Below are 16,801 nucleotides of genomic sequence, written 5' to 3' on the forward strand. Positions count from 1 at the left end.
GAGTGGAGGTACGGTGGGTGGGCGGGAGTAGAGCGAGTGAAGGTAGGGTGGGCGGGTGGGGGTAGAGAGAGTCAAGGTAGGCTGGGTGGGTACGGATAGAGAGAGTCAAGGTAGGGTGGGTGGGTGGTTGCGGATAGAGAGAGTGAAGGTTGGGTGGGTGGGTGGGCGCGGATAGAGAGAATGAAGGTAGGGTGGGTGGGTGGGCGCGGATAGAGAGAGTGAAGGTAGGGTGGGTGGGTGGGTGCGGGAAGAGAGAGTGGAGGTAGGGTGGGTGAGTGGGGGTAGAGAGAGTGGAGGTACGGTTGGTGCGCAGGGTTAGAGAGAGTGGAGGTAGGGTGGGTGGGAGTAGAGCGAGTGGAGGTTCAGTGGGTGGGGTTGAGAGAGAGGATGGTGCTTGGGTGGGGTAGATGGAGTGTAAGTAGGGTGAGGGGGTAGAGAGAGTGGTGGTTGGGTGGCGGTTGAGGGAGTAAGGGTATAGTGGGTGGGGGAGGGAGGAAGCAGTAGCGAGAGTGGGGTAGAAAGGGTGGGTGTAGAGAGAGTGAAGGTAGGGTTGGTGGGTGCGGGTAGAGAGAGTGAAGGTAGGGTAGGTGGGTGGGTGCGGGTAGAGAGAGTGAAGGTAGGGTGGGTGGGTGGGTGCGGGTAGAGAAAGTGGTGGTAGGGTGGGTGGGTGGGGGTAGAGAGAGTGGAGGTAGGGTGGGTGGGTGGGGGTAGAGAGAGTGGAGGTAGTGTTGGTGGGGGAGAGAGAGAGTCGTTGATGGGTGGCGGTTGAGAGAGTAGGGGTAGAGTGGGTGGGTGGGGAGGGAGGAAGCGGTAGCGATAGTGGGGTAGGATTGGTGAGGGTAGAGAGAGTGGGGTATGGTGGGTAGGGGGTTGTGGGGGTAGTGTGGGTGGGTGGGGGTAGAGAGATAGCGGTTGGGTGGGTGGGGGTAGAGAGAGTGGAGGTAGTGTGGGTGGGTGGGAGTAGAGCGAGTGGAGGTTGAGTGGGTGGGGGAGGGAGGAAGCGGTAGCGAGAGTGGGGGTAGGATGGGTGCGGGTAGAGAGAGTGAGCTATGGTGGGTAGGGGTAGAGATTGGGGGTAGTGTGGGTGGGTGGGGGTAGAGAGAGGGGCGGTTGGGTGGGTGGTTGGGGGTTGTTGTTTGTGGCCCGGGCTTGTGTCAGGGCACATCAGTTCTTCGGCACTGTCACGTTAGAAGCAGGAGTGCTGCTTCGGATGGGATTCTGGACGCCGTGTCACAGTGGCGCTTCTGGCCCCACACATCTAAGTCTCATAGCGCTTTGCCTGCACATCCACAGCCACAAGCAGAAGAGTAAAGGATGCCTTGGGCCTCGTGTCTGCAAGTCGCTGACAAAGTCTCCCTTCATGGTGCCAGAGTGCAGCAGGCGCTGTTAAAAGTAAAAATAGTCCGATAGTTGAAGCCACGCATGAAGAGAGAGAGACAGCATTGCTCTCGCAGTCCAGATGCCGCTCACACTTGGGGCTCTCTCCTTCCACAAAAGAGTGGTTCTGTGTATGCCCCAGCCCCACATTGCATAGTTGTTTGGAAAATAATGCTACTCTCCATTTTGTAACCGTCTCTAAATCTGTTCCTCTTCCATAAATATCTAGAAAGGGCCTGAAAAGTTAGCAGCTGTTTCAAAGCAGGATTTGCGTCATTCATGGCAAGACGGGCAATAAACGGTTAATGAGGCACTCACACGGGCCTGAGATGAATTGCACGACTCCCATGGACCTTTTTGGAAAAGGTGACTACCCCCATGCCTTTGGTGGTCGCACGGCCAGCGCCGTCCCCGCTAGGCTACCGAGGCCACCCACAGGAAGGTTTCTTCTCGCAGTACAGACCCGTCAGGCGCTTTTTTAAAGATGGGATGGGAGCTCTTTGCCTGCAACTCGAGCACCACTAGCCAGGGCTTGAACTCTCAGCGTTGTCGCAAGACCATCCTGCCTTTTTTTCACATATTTTCCATATCTGCTGCATTTACATTTTGAGATCATCCAGGATTGCCCCACATGTTCTCTGTTGGTGCCCTGTGGCGTCTCTCTGTGCTTCAGTCTCCTGATGCCCTCAGTATGAGTGCTGGACTTGCAAGAAGACCTGGCTGTTGGTGTCCTGTGGCGTCTCTCTGTGCTTCAGTCTCCTGATGCCCTCAGTATGAGTGCTGGACTTGCAAGAAGACCTGGCTGTATGTGGCATGGGTACGGGGGGCATACCAATGGCTGCGCTTTCATATACGAGATGGCCCCTGCACCCACCTCTGTAGTGTGCTGTGCCCTCTCACACCCACCCGTCAAAGAGCAATGGGGCACCACCTTTGGAAAACAGGCTACCTTGCGTTGCAAACGTTGCAGTAAGAAGTTAAAGGCCAGAGGAAAGACGGGCGCCCTTAAAGACGGTTATTGCAGATGGCGTTTAGTTATAGGCATTCCATACCTCCGCCCAGGGGAGTTGCTAGTTCTGGAAAAGACCGGGGGCTACGCTGATGTCGGAACTGTTGGGACTGGGGGCTAGCTAGTCTTTTGGCTGCAGCTCCTGAGATTCTATCAGGGGCCACAACCAAAAGATCAGGGGCTATAGCCCCCTTAACCCCCCCCCTAGCAACGCCCCTGCCTCAGCCAAGGCTAGGGAAAGACATAGATTACGAAATTACACTTGGAGTTAATGAAAAGAAAATGATATATGCCCCTCCCGAGCCTCGAACCTTCAAACTGGTCCCAAAGGGTTTACATATACCCAGTGGCGTCGCCTGGAGGGGCCGCCCCCCTGTGGAACCCTGTGCCCCCCAACCTAAGACGAGCAGTGACCATGTTCTCCCCCTACTTTTGTCTGTGTCCCCCTACTTTTGTCTTTGGCCCCCTCTGTGCCCCTCCTAAATTTGATTCCTGGCGACGCCACTGCATATACCCCATGAACATTTTAGAGTGAAGGGAGTAAACACGTTAGTCCGTCACTTGGAGCTGCTGGGTGACATGCAAGCACTGCAGCGGGTGGCGTGTTACCCAGCGGCGCCTAGAATGCACGTGTTGGTGGTGGGCCTGGGTGACACTTCTCCTGCCACATGACTCTCTGGCTGAAAAGAAACATGCTTTGTGTGTTTGTGTGGACAGGCAGGCAGCTTGCTGTTCAGGGCTGGATCACACGAAGAACAGGAAAAAAATGATTCTAGATTAAAGTAGCTCAAAACTAGCCCAACTGTATGCAAACTAGCCCAAAAAAGCCAACATGGCAAATCACTACACAGCTGCAAAATGGAAAGCCCAGCGGAGTTGCTTCTTACAAAGCTGCTGATTGGAGCAAATCTTGCTAGGGAGCTCCCCATTTGGTAGTATATTGGAGGAGCTTGGAAAAATAAATCTTACTGAGTTGGCCATTTCATTCCGTGGCATTGCTAGTTGCTATGCCAACCAGATTTTCTCAGTTCAGTTACCTCTCTCTCTCTGTGTAACAATGCTTTTAGAAAACGTGTGGCTTGGCCACAAAAAGTCTCCGAGAACAATAAGCGTGGGGCACCATTTATACTATGCATTGGGAAACGCGAGAGCAGATGAATCCTGCTTACATCCCAGTTTTGTTTCTCCTGCTGCTCTGAACCAAACCACAAACAAATAAATAAATAAACACAGGTGTTCTATTTGGATCTGCTAAATTCACACCCTGATTAAACAGAAATAAGCATGTGGCAATGCTTTGGATGTTTGTGTCACGCATGTGCTTTGGGGAATTGTATAAACAACACTCTGAACTCAAAGAGGTGCGCTTGGAATTCATTGTAAATGAAACACTTGTGTGAATGTAAACAAGTAGGGGATGATTTGGGTGCCTTTTTAACCCATACTTTATGTGCACTTAGATAAGGAACTCCTTTCTATAAGGGATATGAGCTACAGCGTTCCCATTAGTGTGGCTCCTTTAATGTTAAGACCAGGGGTGGACTGGCCTATAAAGAACTCTGGAGATTTTCCGGCAGGCCTCTGCACCCTGGGCCTCTTTTGTGTGGTAACTTATTTTATTTACAAATGTCCTCATAGGAAAGAGTTGGGCTTGCTGAAAATGTGTAATATGGGGCCACTTTGAAAACTGCTCGCAGGGCTTCTTTTGGTTCCCAGTCCACCCCTGGTTAGGATATGCCTGCAGCCTGTCTGTCCAGATCTTAATCCCAGCTCACTGCTGCCAGACTCTTCACGACGGGCTACAGTTGAACTTTGTTCATCCACATTTGGTTGCAGGCACAGTTCCTTGAGGCCCACTTGTTGGCAATATTTAAACACATTTCCTCGCAAGTATGTATGGTGGGTTGGTTTGGGTATTTAATTATGGTGTGGGGTGTGTGAGGGGTATCAAGGGGGTCTCCCCCTGCCTTTTACTTCCGAGGAAATGTGTTTTTTAAAAAAAACCTGCAAACAAATGGGACTCAATGAAATCTCCATGAACAATCAACATAGAACCCTGAAACTTAACCCCAGTTAATCTACATCGTGAGAGGTATATGGAGTGGCTGAAAGCCATACAATTCAGCCCATGCCTGCATTTTATGCTGGTGGGCTCCCTCCATGCCCAGGGTGAGCGTTCCCTGAAGCTTTTTGACGCAAAGCCTCTGGCCCAAGGACCAACTGCTACTCCCTGGCTCCAATCAAAAACTCTCCTTAGAGACCTAGCTGTCAGTCCGAACTTTCAAATTCCTGTCAATTTCTCTTCGGTCATTTTACTCAAAATCAGGTCGTCCCCTATTACACAGCCAACTCGACACTGAACTACCTGCTAAAATGTACAAGGAATCACTACAGCCCAGGCAGGGTGTTCAATGAGGCCTAGTGATGCCACAGTACAGGTCCAGGAAGTTGGCAAATGTATCCCCGTGTAACCCAGCCCACAGGTACCAGGGGAAAGAACACCGAAATCACAGTCCAAACGGGCCGGGCCTGGCCCTGAAATGAGCCAGGTGTTAGACACTGTTATTGTGAGCACAGAATATACTAGAACTGTGTTAACTGGGATCCTGTGCACATCGGAGAAATCAGGGATTGCGTCACTAATAATGGTGTACTGTGCTTCTGCAAAGTGGAAAAATGCTAAGATTGTAAAACTAAGAACACACTGAAATAGTTCACATGCGAATATACTGGGATTGTCAAACTAGACATATGTTCTATCCAATTGGGCTGTCACTAATGTCATGTCTACTACGGTGTTCACCATAGCCAGCAAGCCAGACAGCCAGCCAGAGATTCAGCCAGACATCCAGACAGCCAGCCAGACATCCAGACAGACAGCCAGCCAGCCAGACAGACAGCCAGCCAGCCAGACAGACAGCCAGACAGACAGCCAGACAGATAGCCAGACAGCCAGCCAGCAGCCTCACACTGTATAGGATTCTCTACAAGATCCGCGAGTGTAGTAAGTTCTGAAGTGCTGGGTGAGCCCACAGTAGATGTAATGCTACTATGTAGGTTTCCTGCTATCTTCTTTTGGCCTGTTTTTTTTCCTATTCCAGCAGCATTTTGTGTCCTCTTCTATGGGGCGTGGGTTCAAACACAGTGCATTTATTTCTAGTAGATGTGCTGCCAGATGACATTTTCGTGTCCTCAGAGACATGTTGTGCTTTTTTCCCAAACAGATTTCCTGTCTCATTGGTGATATTTCCACCAGGGTGTCTAATTGTGGATCTGTGATTTGATTTTCTCTGCGTGGGTGCTCTTAGGATCAACTTTTCCTACTGCTACTTCCCTGCGCGTGTCCTTTTGCTTGCTGGGACTTCAGCTCATCTGCTGAGATGGGGGACGTCATTTTGGGGTTGCCACCACTGGTGCCCCCTCTACTACCTCTAGACCTGTCCTTGCGACCCCTGGGCCACTGGACAAAGAGTCGATAGCAAGAGCAGATATCTGTGTTGTACCTGAAAAGGACGGATGTAAATGCAGTTAAATGTGCCACAGATTTTGTTCACCTGCAATATAGATCTCGTCAGCTGGAGAAAAAACAGCGTTGCAGGAAAAACCATGAAGCCGCCATCACTAACAGGTTGGCAGTCCATTAGTGAAGAATGCCTGAATGGTTGGGTTCAGAGGCGGGGCTGTCTGTGCAGCTCGTACCCAGAACTGTAGCAACAGGAAGGGTATGGGGTCTAGGTCTAGCTAGATGGGAATGGGTAAAAGCCGCCTGCAGTACTCAATGACAGCACAGCATGAATGCAAATCTCATCAGTGTTTCTCGTTGTCTGCATTGCACATCCAGTGAGACACCGGGCCTGTGATGAGAGGGGTGTGCGCCAGTGGCCACCAATGGACCCAGATCTTCCAGACATGCATCACAGGCACACTGTAGATGCATGGTGAGATAATTAATGTACATGAAGTTACCCTCCCCCTTTAAAGTAAACCATATGTTGCTTCCTCAAGCAAAATATATATATATATATATATATATATATATATATTATAGCCAAATTCGTAATGTATCGAAAACACATGCCTCTATGAGGTTGTAACACTTCAAAAAAACCACTTACGGCATATAGGAGAAAAACCCCAGCACACAAGACCTTGCTACTTTTTAAAATGACATCTTTATTATGACATAATACAGCACATTATTAAAACAGAGGTGAAATGAAACTCATTCATACCTATGACAGTCATTAGGTTGAAAAAAGGCACTCACGCCTCGGGTGGAGAAAAGTCACGCGGTCCGCCTGAATGCTCAGGCTTCCTCAGACTAGTATAATCCAATTGTGCCGGTAGCACCATAGAGTATAAAAGTAAAGGCTGCAACAGAGCGTCTCATTACATGCAACATCACGTGTCCTATGGTCATGTGAATCCAGGACTTGAGTCAATAGTGCCTCAAACATCTTCCTTTTGCTTTGTTTCGTTCACTTGCTTTGTCAGCTTTGTGAGTTCCCCAGCTCTGGGGTCTCCTTAATGAACTCTTTCCCTCCTTGTTTATCTCACTTTGTATTCTTAACTCCTAACACGCTCTATAACTTCTCGTTAAGCGGTCTCCCACTCTTCAGTACTTATCTGTCTTCAAGTTATCTCCTGGGGTTCATCCTCTCTTCCAGGGTCTTTCGTCTGGTCACCTGTTAGTCATGTAGTGTTAGGTGTCGGCCTTACTTCATCATTGTGGGATTTGGTAGTCATGTGCTGTTTCACTGGCTCTGGAGCACAGTGTTCGGTGAGGTGCACATCGTGCACTGGCGTCAACATTTCCACCCAAGTGGAGTATGCATCCCCCCCCCTTCTCACCCAAGTGGAGTATGCATCTCCCCCCCCTCTTCCCACCCAGGTGGAGTATGCATCTCCCCTGTCTTAATGCTTCACAGTTTATTTTTTAGAGCTTTGAACAGTTACTTAGTTCTTTCGTGATGCTGGTTCTTAATTCCATTATTGCCCTTATGGCCATTACCGTCTCTGCTCTTTATTACAAACTCTCCCGGTGGTCTCCCACTACTCCAGTCCACCCCAGTATCTGTGTCTGTTGTGGGTGACTTCATGGGGCTCGGCACTCACTAGGGCAGTTTAGTCTGCGTTCACGCTTTCTCTTTTCGGGCTTCTTGTTCATTTCGATCTCGGCGTCTCTGTGACTTGCCGCATTATATGAACAATGGCAGAGGGGAGCTTTCCACTCTGCCGGTCTTCGAGGTTTCGGGATTGTTATGCAGGCCCCGGGCCTACCATGGCACCTCCGTGGTTGCGCCATGTCATTGGATGGTCCAGACAAAGGCTTCCCCCACTGTCCACTTTGCCAGGGCTCAGGTGTCTCTGATTAGCATCCTCACTTTGTTCCTCCTCTCCACGAAATTGTGACATAAGGGGCTTTCCCTGTATACTGTTCTCTCTCCTGACTTCGGGCTTCCTCATCCCATTTTCATATAAACTTTATCTTGAAAGGGTATTCTCTTTTCGTGCAGACGGCATGCTTGATTTAACATTGGCTACAGCCAAACAGAAGGAGGATACATTGTTTTGGACAAGAGGCAGTGCCATATATGCGGAAAAAGGGTCCTGCATAGGGAGTTCCCTTTAGGAATGGGAGTCGTCCCCTAATGGGGGGGTCACTCCCAGTGAGGTCCCACTTGCCCAGAGCGTTAGGGGGGACTTGCGGAGCGGGCTAACCTCCCAAGCCTCAAAGGGGGTGGCTCCCTCTTGGGGAGAAGGGACAAATCCTCCCGATTCGGTTTGAACTTAGACCTGGTGACCAAACCAGGCATATAATGGCATTATATATGGTATAAAGTACAACCTACCATACATTTTAAGGATATTGGAAATCATCAAGGAGTTCTCTGACCATATAATACCAATGTGTTTTTTAAGAAGAAAAAGAGGCCATTTTTGGGTCCTTGAACCCATGCAGCTTTCTTTTTTTTTAAGTTTTTAGGTTACTTCAACAAAGGAGGGTTCCGTTTTCTTTTCTTTCATATTACTGCATTCCCTGTATCGCTGCAAATAACTTGCAGAGCTTCCTAGCAGAAGACGTCTGTAACACTTTAAATAAGCCAAAGAGCTTGTGTACATGGAATGTGTGTTTCACATTAAATAAGACATAGCTGTGCAAAGAGGACCATCCAAGGGCCTGCGTTTTAACATTGGCTACTGGCTTCAGAAATGCAAACAACATACTGCACAGACATTTCAACATAGATCTCTGATGGTGATTTGCAACCTGTGGGAGTTTAGGCCTGTGTTTGTGATACACGTTCACAGCAGCAGGCCGTGTCATGACACATGTATTCCGTACTGATGAAGAAACGTCTTTGCAAGGCTATTGCAGATTTGTTTGCCCACTTTTTTAAACTCTAGAGCAGTCTTTCAGCTCCGTGTTTTAAGAGGGTTCCTTGGTGGCTGACTTCTGACGTTCTCCAGAAATAAGCCTTTCAGAAACTGAGAGAACTGGCCCTCAAAACAAAACAGCCCTGGTGAGCTCCTTTGAATGGCTTTCTTCCTCAGCTCAGTAAAAGCTCGCTGAGTCCGCCTGACAGCTGCTTTAGATTAAGACAGTGGCAGGCCAGGTCACGTCACTACTCGTGCATAACAAGCGAGTAGTCGGAACCGATTCTTATTACAACCAACATGTGATGTATTTGTATTTGTATTTGATTGAATTTATATAGCCCTTTACTCCAAAGTGCTTCACATGAGAACAAGTAACATACAGCAAGCATAAGCATGTAACGACTCGTTTGTAATAAGAAGATTACTAACAGGAAATGACATGAATATTACACTCAAATTGGTATTATAGTGGCCTTTAACATTAGTTGGTACATATGGTGGCAGCAGCGGTGGGAGCATACCTTACATACGGTGACGTACCAGGCATAAGATTGCATTATGCGGACATTCGAGGTTGCACTTGGGATGCTATTGTATCCACATGTGGGGCTATACCTGACATATGTGACTGACCATTCATTTGATGGCATTATTGATTACATTTGATTACAGGAGCACATGTGAAATTAAACCTTCACATAAAGTGACTATAGCAGGCATTATTGGTGTAATTGAGACTGTACTTGGCATATGGAGTCAACATTTGAAAGGCTAGACCTTATTAATGGTGCCTAACTAGGCAAATGATGGCAAGATTGGCAACTGTGCCAGCACTTGACATACAATGGCAGCATCTGAACATGATGGGTTATGCATTAATATATGGTGACTATATCCAGCATATAATGCTATTATTGAGGCTTTGGAGACTGGACTTGGCATCATGTTGGCTGCATCTGCGATGCCACACCTTGTGTAAGGTGACTATATCAGGCACAGCATGGCTCCTACATTTACGTTATGCATAAACACTGCATGCAATACATGTGACTAAGGCACAGCTTGTTTGGCAACAGGTCGCTAATTCTTTGAAGAACGTTTGCAGAGAATTTAAATTGTCCCGTCAAGCGGGGTCTCATGATCCAGTCCTTACTTTAAATCTCACAGCACTTAATTAGGGTGACCAGATTTCCAAAACGAACAACCGGGACGACCAACAACATAAAAGAGAGACTACCCCATCGCAGCCCACCAATTACCGCCCCTCCCCCAATACCCCCACAACCACCACCCAATCATATTTCCAGCATTTCTCCTTTCTATAAACTGCATATGATGTTATTTGTGCAGTTTTGTCTGTGAATCTTGGCAAGTTAATTCAAAACAGGTGTTTTCTCTACATGGCTTGCTGTACACTCATTTCCAAGCCAGTCTCTGTGGCACAGTCAGTAAGTGTTGTGACTTGTACCTGTAAAGGATGGGGGTTCGAGCCAATCTTCCAAATTCTGAAAGTGTTGTGGAAAAAAATAACCGTACCCCGGACGGTGTTTCTAAAATGAAAAAATCTCTCGTACTTTCCCGGGAAAACCGGGCCATCTGGTCACCTTAACTTAATGTGAAAGAAAACTGCATCACCTGCGTCTTTAAGTGTTTCGTTTTCTGTATGTCGCTCATGCCCCCTCCCCTCCCGCCTTTCACTCCCGATGCCCTGCCACGGGCAGAATGATTTCACAGGATTCCAGCCATGGTGCTGTCCCCGGTACTGGTTCCCATCAATGACTCTGCGCTCCCCGAGTCTGGCTGAGCTCTAAGCTCTACTGCTCTTGCCTGGTCTCCTTGGAAACAGAGGACACACAGTCTGCAGCGTGCAGTTCTGAGAAGAGAACGGACAAAAGCGAGGAGCAAAAGCAAACAGGAGTAGGTGAGATGGATGGGATCATGTGAGCAGGCAACTGTGAGGATGGAGGGAAGGAGCGGCAAGTGCGAGGACGGAAAAGCAACGAGGTATTGGGCGAGATGAAACATAGGGTGTCGACAGAGCTGGCACTCGAGGTGGATGATGGTAAAAGAGGTGGGATGGGATCGATGCTGACATTTTCATTCATTGAGATTTTAAAGTGTCAGGTGAGGCGCAGCACAGATGGATGTGAAAGTCTGATGCGGTGCTGAAAGATTGAAATGTGACTTGGCGTGATTAGTTGCTCGGGATTTTAGGCTTCTGTAGGATTATGATGTATATCAGATGAGCGTTTAGGGTGAAAACCAAGAGGAGCCTCGAAGGAGCTGAACGCTTAGTGTAAGTGTATGACGACCTGCAGAAGTTGACAACTGAGGCACAGAGTGTAGAGGCGTGGCAGGAATCTGAACGCTTGTGGACAACGTCTGAGGGTACGCCGCACGGGGGAAGTGAGGACGTTGCTGGGGCATTGGTTGGAACTGTAGCAGCAGCAGGGGCAAAACTAAACCATGACTTCGGGGGTCATATGGTAGAGGAGGGGCTACCTTCAGAGACTTTGAACGGGCCAAACTTACTTGTATGGTGCCCGATTCCCGTTTTCCCAAAGGAATGTACAGTGGTTTGCTTTCTTCACTTTGTAGTGACAATGTCACTTTCGTTTAATGGATAGGAGGCAAGGTTTGCAATAGATTTCTTTGGAATCTGCCTGCTGTTAGCTGGTGTGAAAAGCAGTCTAATTCCATAAGAATCCAAAGCATTTGCCCCAGCATGAAATTATGCTGACGTAAATGCCCGTGCCTTCGTATGACGGATAGGGGGGCAGGAGGGCGGGAGGGGTGGAGGTTGCAGAAAAGGCAATTTTGTGCTGTGCCCCTTCTCCACCAAACAAATACATGAAAATATGGCATGACAAAAAGGCATGCGTAAAACTTTTACAAATACATTTTACGCATGCTTATTATGATTTGTCCTAAACATACCCCCCACTCTAAAAGAAATTGTGTAAAAAGGTCACCTGGTATATCAGAAACCTCCATCTAGCTGTAATACTTGATGTTAGGAACATTTGATAGCCACATAAAAGCAACCCCTTTTTTGCATGTTAAGTTAGTGACTATCATGGCTATACATGAATCGGTAAAAGGTAGCTTTTCTATTTTACAAACATTTGGGCCTGATTTACAGTGAAAAACACTTGGTGAAGCAGGCCCTGTGTCTTGAAAGCAGCGAGAGAATTGCTAGTTCATTGGAGTTGTAAGGGGCGGGTCGGGGGTTCCGTTGGAAAGGCCCCATTGCTGTGCAGGTTGGCTGGCAATTTACAGCTAAGAGCGACACTACGAAGAACAAAAGGAAAGTGATTACGCAGGCTCGGACTCATCTGCTTTTCCCGCCCTGCTCATCATGGCTCTCAAGGTCAGCAGGCCCCATACGAATGGCCCAGAATTTCAGGGGGGCAGGGTTGTTGGAGCTTAAGCATGCACCCATGAGGAGCAGTATGTAGAATAGGTACATGTTTTGGGTGAGTGTCCCCCTGAGGTACTGGAGTTAAGCTGACAATTTCGAGTGAGTGTCTCTAGGGTCTCCAAAGACGTAAAGTCATAGGGTGAGTAACTTCTAGGTTTGCTGGGAACTGAAAGTTTATATTGAGTGTCTAAAGGAGCTACATGGGAGCAGAGGTCGGAAGGGTGGGCTCGCTGGACAAATCAGAGATCAAAGAAGAGAGATAGAAGAGAGTGATGCGCGGGGGACGGCACGAGGGGTGCAGGATGCAGATAACAGGGAAGGACCAAGTGGCATGATGGGCATGCAATGTTTTGCTTCTCCAGCCTTGCATGGCCCATTGGGGATGAAGGGTGGGGAACTGCACCTATGAATGTGTGTGGGGGCGCTCCTGTGCATCCCAGCACATTGAAAGGGTCACATGGTGGCATCGTAGTGATCTGGGTATTGCAGCATGTGCAGGAACCAGGAAGCCTCTTTCTTCCTGATTCCTGTTCGTGTGGCACTGGAACAGGAACCAGGAAGCACTCTTGGCTTCCTGATTCCTGTTCGTGTGGCACTGAAACAGGAGGCATGCATTGGTGCAGCCAGCATGGAAATGTGTGGGCATAGCCAGAGTGGACATGTTTTTATACTGGCAGGTATTGTGGCTAAAGGCATAATGAAAATGTAATGGGAAATGCTCCTGTGCATTGTTGGTGACTTGCATTTATTGGATTTATTCATGAGCTACCCATCCAAAACCAATTGCAAACTGTCTGGGTTTTTACCAATTTTTTCACTTAAGCTCTACTGTAAAATACACCATTTAACCCATTATTCAAATGATTTTCACAGAGGGATCCCTAGACTGCCATTGGTTGGTTCTGGCTCCCTCACTACACTCAGCCGCTCGGGCAGATTTGGTGGCAATATTTACGCCCTTCCTATAAAAAAGGAACTGAAGGCTTTGAAATTGTCTGGAAGTGCTTCAAGGAGATAACATTGCTGGTGATTGCCTGCAGGGATGATGGGGAGTGCAAGTACTGGAGATGGTGTATTAAGGGGCAACCACAAGCTGAAAGGGCTTATAGAATGTATAGCTTGAGGCGAGTGTCTATGCCGAAGCTGAAAGTTTGAGGTGTCTGGTCAGAATGAGAGCAGACAGAAGAAGGTCCGGGGTACAAGTCCAGAGTATCTGTAGTAGGGAGCTAACCTCCTGTGGGCAGAGTCTGGAGAGGTTATTGAGAACCACAGGTTTGGGAAGATTGTCTGGAGGAGCTGCAAATAGATGATGGGTTGAGAGTATTGTTTGAGGGTGGTTCATGGACTGCGAATGGCTGGAAGAGCTGTTATTGAATAGACAGCATGTGGGGGTGATCTTGGTTGGTCATTTCAAGTAAATGTAGGATTGTGAGTGAATTATTTGAGAGACTGGAGTGGATCCAAAAGTTGACATTCCCTGAATGGAGGGGCTGAAGTGGGCTGGCATTCTGAAGCAGCAGGGTATCCAGAACCTTGGTTGGAAGTGTAAGAACATGTAGTGTAGTTGAACGTTTAGATGAGTGCCTGCATGGCCTAAAGTGGTGCTGAAAACCTAGACGAGTGGCTGCTGGGCTGCAGATAAGTGTGGACGAAATGTCTACTTCCACTGACTAAGGAGTTTTCTGCATTGAGTTACACTTTTTCCACCTTCTGCTGGCATATTGCCTGCTGGTGGCTCCTTTTTAGTTTCTGCAGAAAAGTTAAATTTCTCTGGAATTTTTCACCTTTTCACCATGTGAGTATCCTGCAATGCATTCATCAAATCCCCACATATGAGCCTCAGTGACCCTTGCGGTGCATTTGCTTTTGTCCCCGACTCCCTCATCTCTCATGATGCATTTGTCCAATCCGTGCATGCGGTAGCTGCGAATGCGATTGCGTGAACAGTACGGTTGCTTTTCGTCCCCTTCTCCTTCATCTCCTATATTACATTCGTCCAAACCCTGCTCGGGAGCTGTGATCACCTTAGCGGTGCAATTCCTTCCCTTCCCATCTCCTATGTCTCCCTCGGTGTGTCTGTCCAATTCCTACATTTATAGCGCTGAAAGCGGTCCTTACGTGCAACTCTACAGTGTCTGGTCCCAAGTCACAGTACCAGGGCACAGTGATTGGCAAGACTCTGGGCCTTATTACGAGGTGGGCGGAATGGGTTTAACGGCGCCAGTAATGGTGCCGGTAAACCTATTCCGCCCTATTACAAGGTTCCCTTGCGGGACCAGCTCTGAACGTCTGGTCAGACCAGACGTACTTTGCAGGTCCCGCAAGGGGATCAGGGAGCTAATAGCGGGCCCGTTATTAACGGCCCCGTTATTATCTCCCTCCCAATTCCCATTGAGCCCTCTGGGGGCTCAATGGGAATGGGGATGGGTTTTTTGAATGAGGAATTACCGGGTCCTCCAAGGTTGGAATGGCCCGGTAATTCCTCATTCAAGGAACCCGGACCCGAGTTTGGAGGCAGGCATGCCCTTTTTAAGGGCATGGCAGTCTCCAAACTCGTAATGAGGCCCTCTGTGTGTATTAATGGCCTTGCAAAACACATGATGGTCCTTGATTTGTCCACGAATGCCCCGATGAAGCAATGATTTTGTGAATTTGGGCATGCAACACAATGCGTTTATGTGTATTGGCCACAGGGACGCGTGAAAGTCGTATTACTCAGGGAATTGGCCAACAAGCCGGCGAAAAGTTATATGATCATTACAGAAATCTACTGTGGCAGTGCTGGCCTTAGCGGCGGCAGCACCCCAGCGGCCTAAGAAAATTTGGTAACAATAGGGCGTCTGACGCACATTCCTTCATTACACCAGCTCGTGGGAGCCCTTGGAAGACTCTACCGAACTGGCGTGGCAGCGGGCTAATGGCGCACTGGTGGCTAATGGCGCCCCGGGCGGTCGCCCGGCTTGCACTCCCCTAAGGCTGGCCCTGCACTGTGGCAAAACATGTTGTGAAAGTTTCATTTTCCCACGGAAGCCGCGGCAGCGGAAAACATGCTGCAGATTACAACCTTCCGTCTGCCCGCAGAAACCTCGCCCACCACTAGCTGCAAAGGAACTGGAAGCTTTGGTGAGCAACTGGAGGGATTGCCGAATAATCAAGCTCTTCTGAGTAATGTGGGTGAAAGTGAGATCACAATATGGCAGGCATTATGGTAAATGAGATTAATTAATCAAGGTCCATTCAAAACATTTTTTTAAATAGAAATAGCTCTTTGAATCCCTTCTAGTAAATGCACAGAGAGCAACATTATCCGATAGGACCGAAATTCAAGGCTGTAAGGTTCTAATTATTGAAAGCTGAGTCAGGCATGGCTCCACAAATTAATGATGTGGTTGTCAGTTAAGGATGAAAAGTGATCCTTGAGATTTTAAGAGCAGGTGGGTTTGCAAAACTGCATTCATGACAAGGTAACGGGATGGGGTTCCAGTCTGGTTCCCAAAAGAATGGGCATGGGAGGTGCAAATCCCCATTAACAGACCTTGTGGACAGCAACTTGAGAAGTGCACTGACTTTGTTAGTGTGTGTGCAGATCATGGCAGATCACAGCGTAAGCACTTAGGTGCAAATAAATCAGGGCCATGGGGTCCCAAAAGTGCAGAAATCTCCAACATGGAGAAAGAGCAGTGGGTTCTCATCAGCAGATTCACGTTTTTACCTCATGTTCTCATGGCTTTCGGGAGTGCTGGCGGTGGGACGGGTTATGCAACCAGACCAGTGCTTTTTAAGCCCACTGAGGACACTGGCGTCGACCAGGGTAGGCGCATCAACTATCTGTCCTGAACTCCTACTAATGGAGAAGAGGCTTCAGGGAGCCGTAGGCGAAGATCGACCCACGGTGACAGGGTGGGTACTGGGGTTTTGCCTGTCTGGCTGCTCAGAGCTTAGTAGTGCCTGCTTGCTGGCAGCGCTATTTGGATTCATCCAGTCTGGGGGAAATGTAAGGGGGCAGAAAGTTGGGTAAATGAGCTAGCAGAGCCTGTTAGTGTTTGAAAGTTTGGAATTCAGTTCATGTCTGTAGACATGCAACAGCCACATGCTTGGGTGAGTGCAAAGCCCGATCAAGCCTCAGCAATGGTCTCCATTATTTTTTCAATTTTGCGATGACATTCTTACGCTGTGTTCATAATGGCTGCATTCAACTTAATGTGAGGATTGCTGGTTTCGATATTTATGCTAAATTTTAGATATGTGTGTGAGGAATTGCCATCTGCCAAGGCTGCACAAGCCCTGGCATTTTTTGATATTCTTAATTAATATCATGAGGCAGGTAATTGCATCTCAGAAAGGGTGATGTGCTAATCAGGCCCCCCTTTTGTCAAGCTCCACGCCAAAAGCATAGTGTACTTCAGTGTCCTGCTCTGTCAGTATCCTGAGCTGAAGCATCTGCTTGCCAGTGGTACAGAGAAGGTTTATAGGTCACTGGGGCCCTGTCTGACCACTGCAGTGACAGAAAGGTCACTTCAGCACAGAGGCTACATTTAAAATCTGCCCTTCTGTTCCCAAACTGCATAATTATGATCAACTAGCACCCCTGTGGCAGTTTAATCTGTAAACAT

The 16,801-nt window shown here is 48.3% G+C and overlaps 1 protein-coding gene across 1 annotated transcript in view; it reads left to right on the forward strand.

Annotated features, from left to right (window-relative positions):
* Positions 1–10,639: 10,639 nt before the first annotated feature.
* LOC138471861 (microtubule-associated protein futsch-like) overlaps positions 10,640–16,801 on the forward strand; it is a 291,122-nt gene continuing 284,960 nt past the window's right edge. Inside the window, exon 1 of the mRNA XM_069609720.1 lies at positions 10,640–10,771. Within this exon, the coding sequence (XP_069465821.1) occupies positions 10,698–10,771 (74 nt within the window). The 5' untranslated portion in view covers positions 10,640–10,697. The remainder of the gene's footprint in view (positions 10,772–16,801) is intronic.

This window comes from Ambystoma mexicanum, chromosome 8, assembly GCF_040938575.1.
Source record: "Ambystoma mexicanum isolate Mex_15411 chromosome 8, UKY_AmexF1_1, whole genome shotgun sequence".
Lineage (NCBI taxonomy): Eukaryota > Metazoa > Chordata > Amphibia > Caudata > Ambystomatidae > Ambystoma > Ambystoma mexicanum.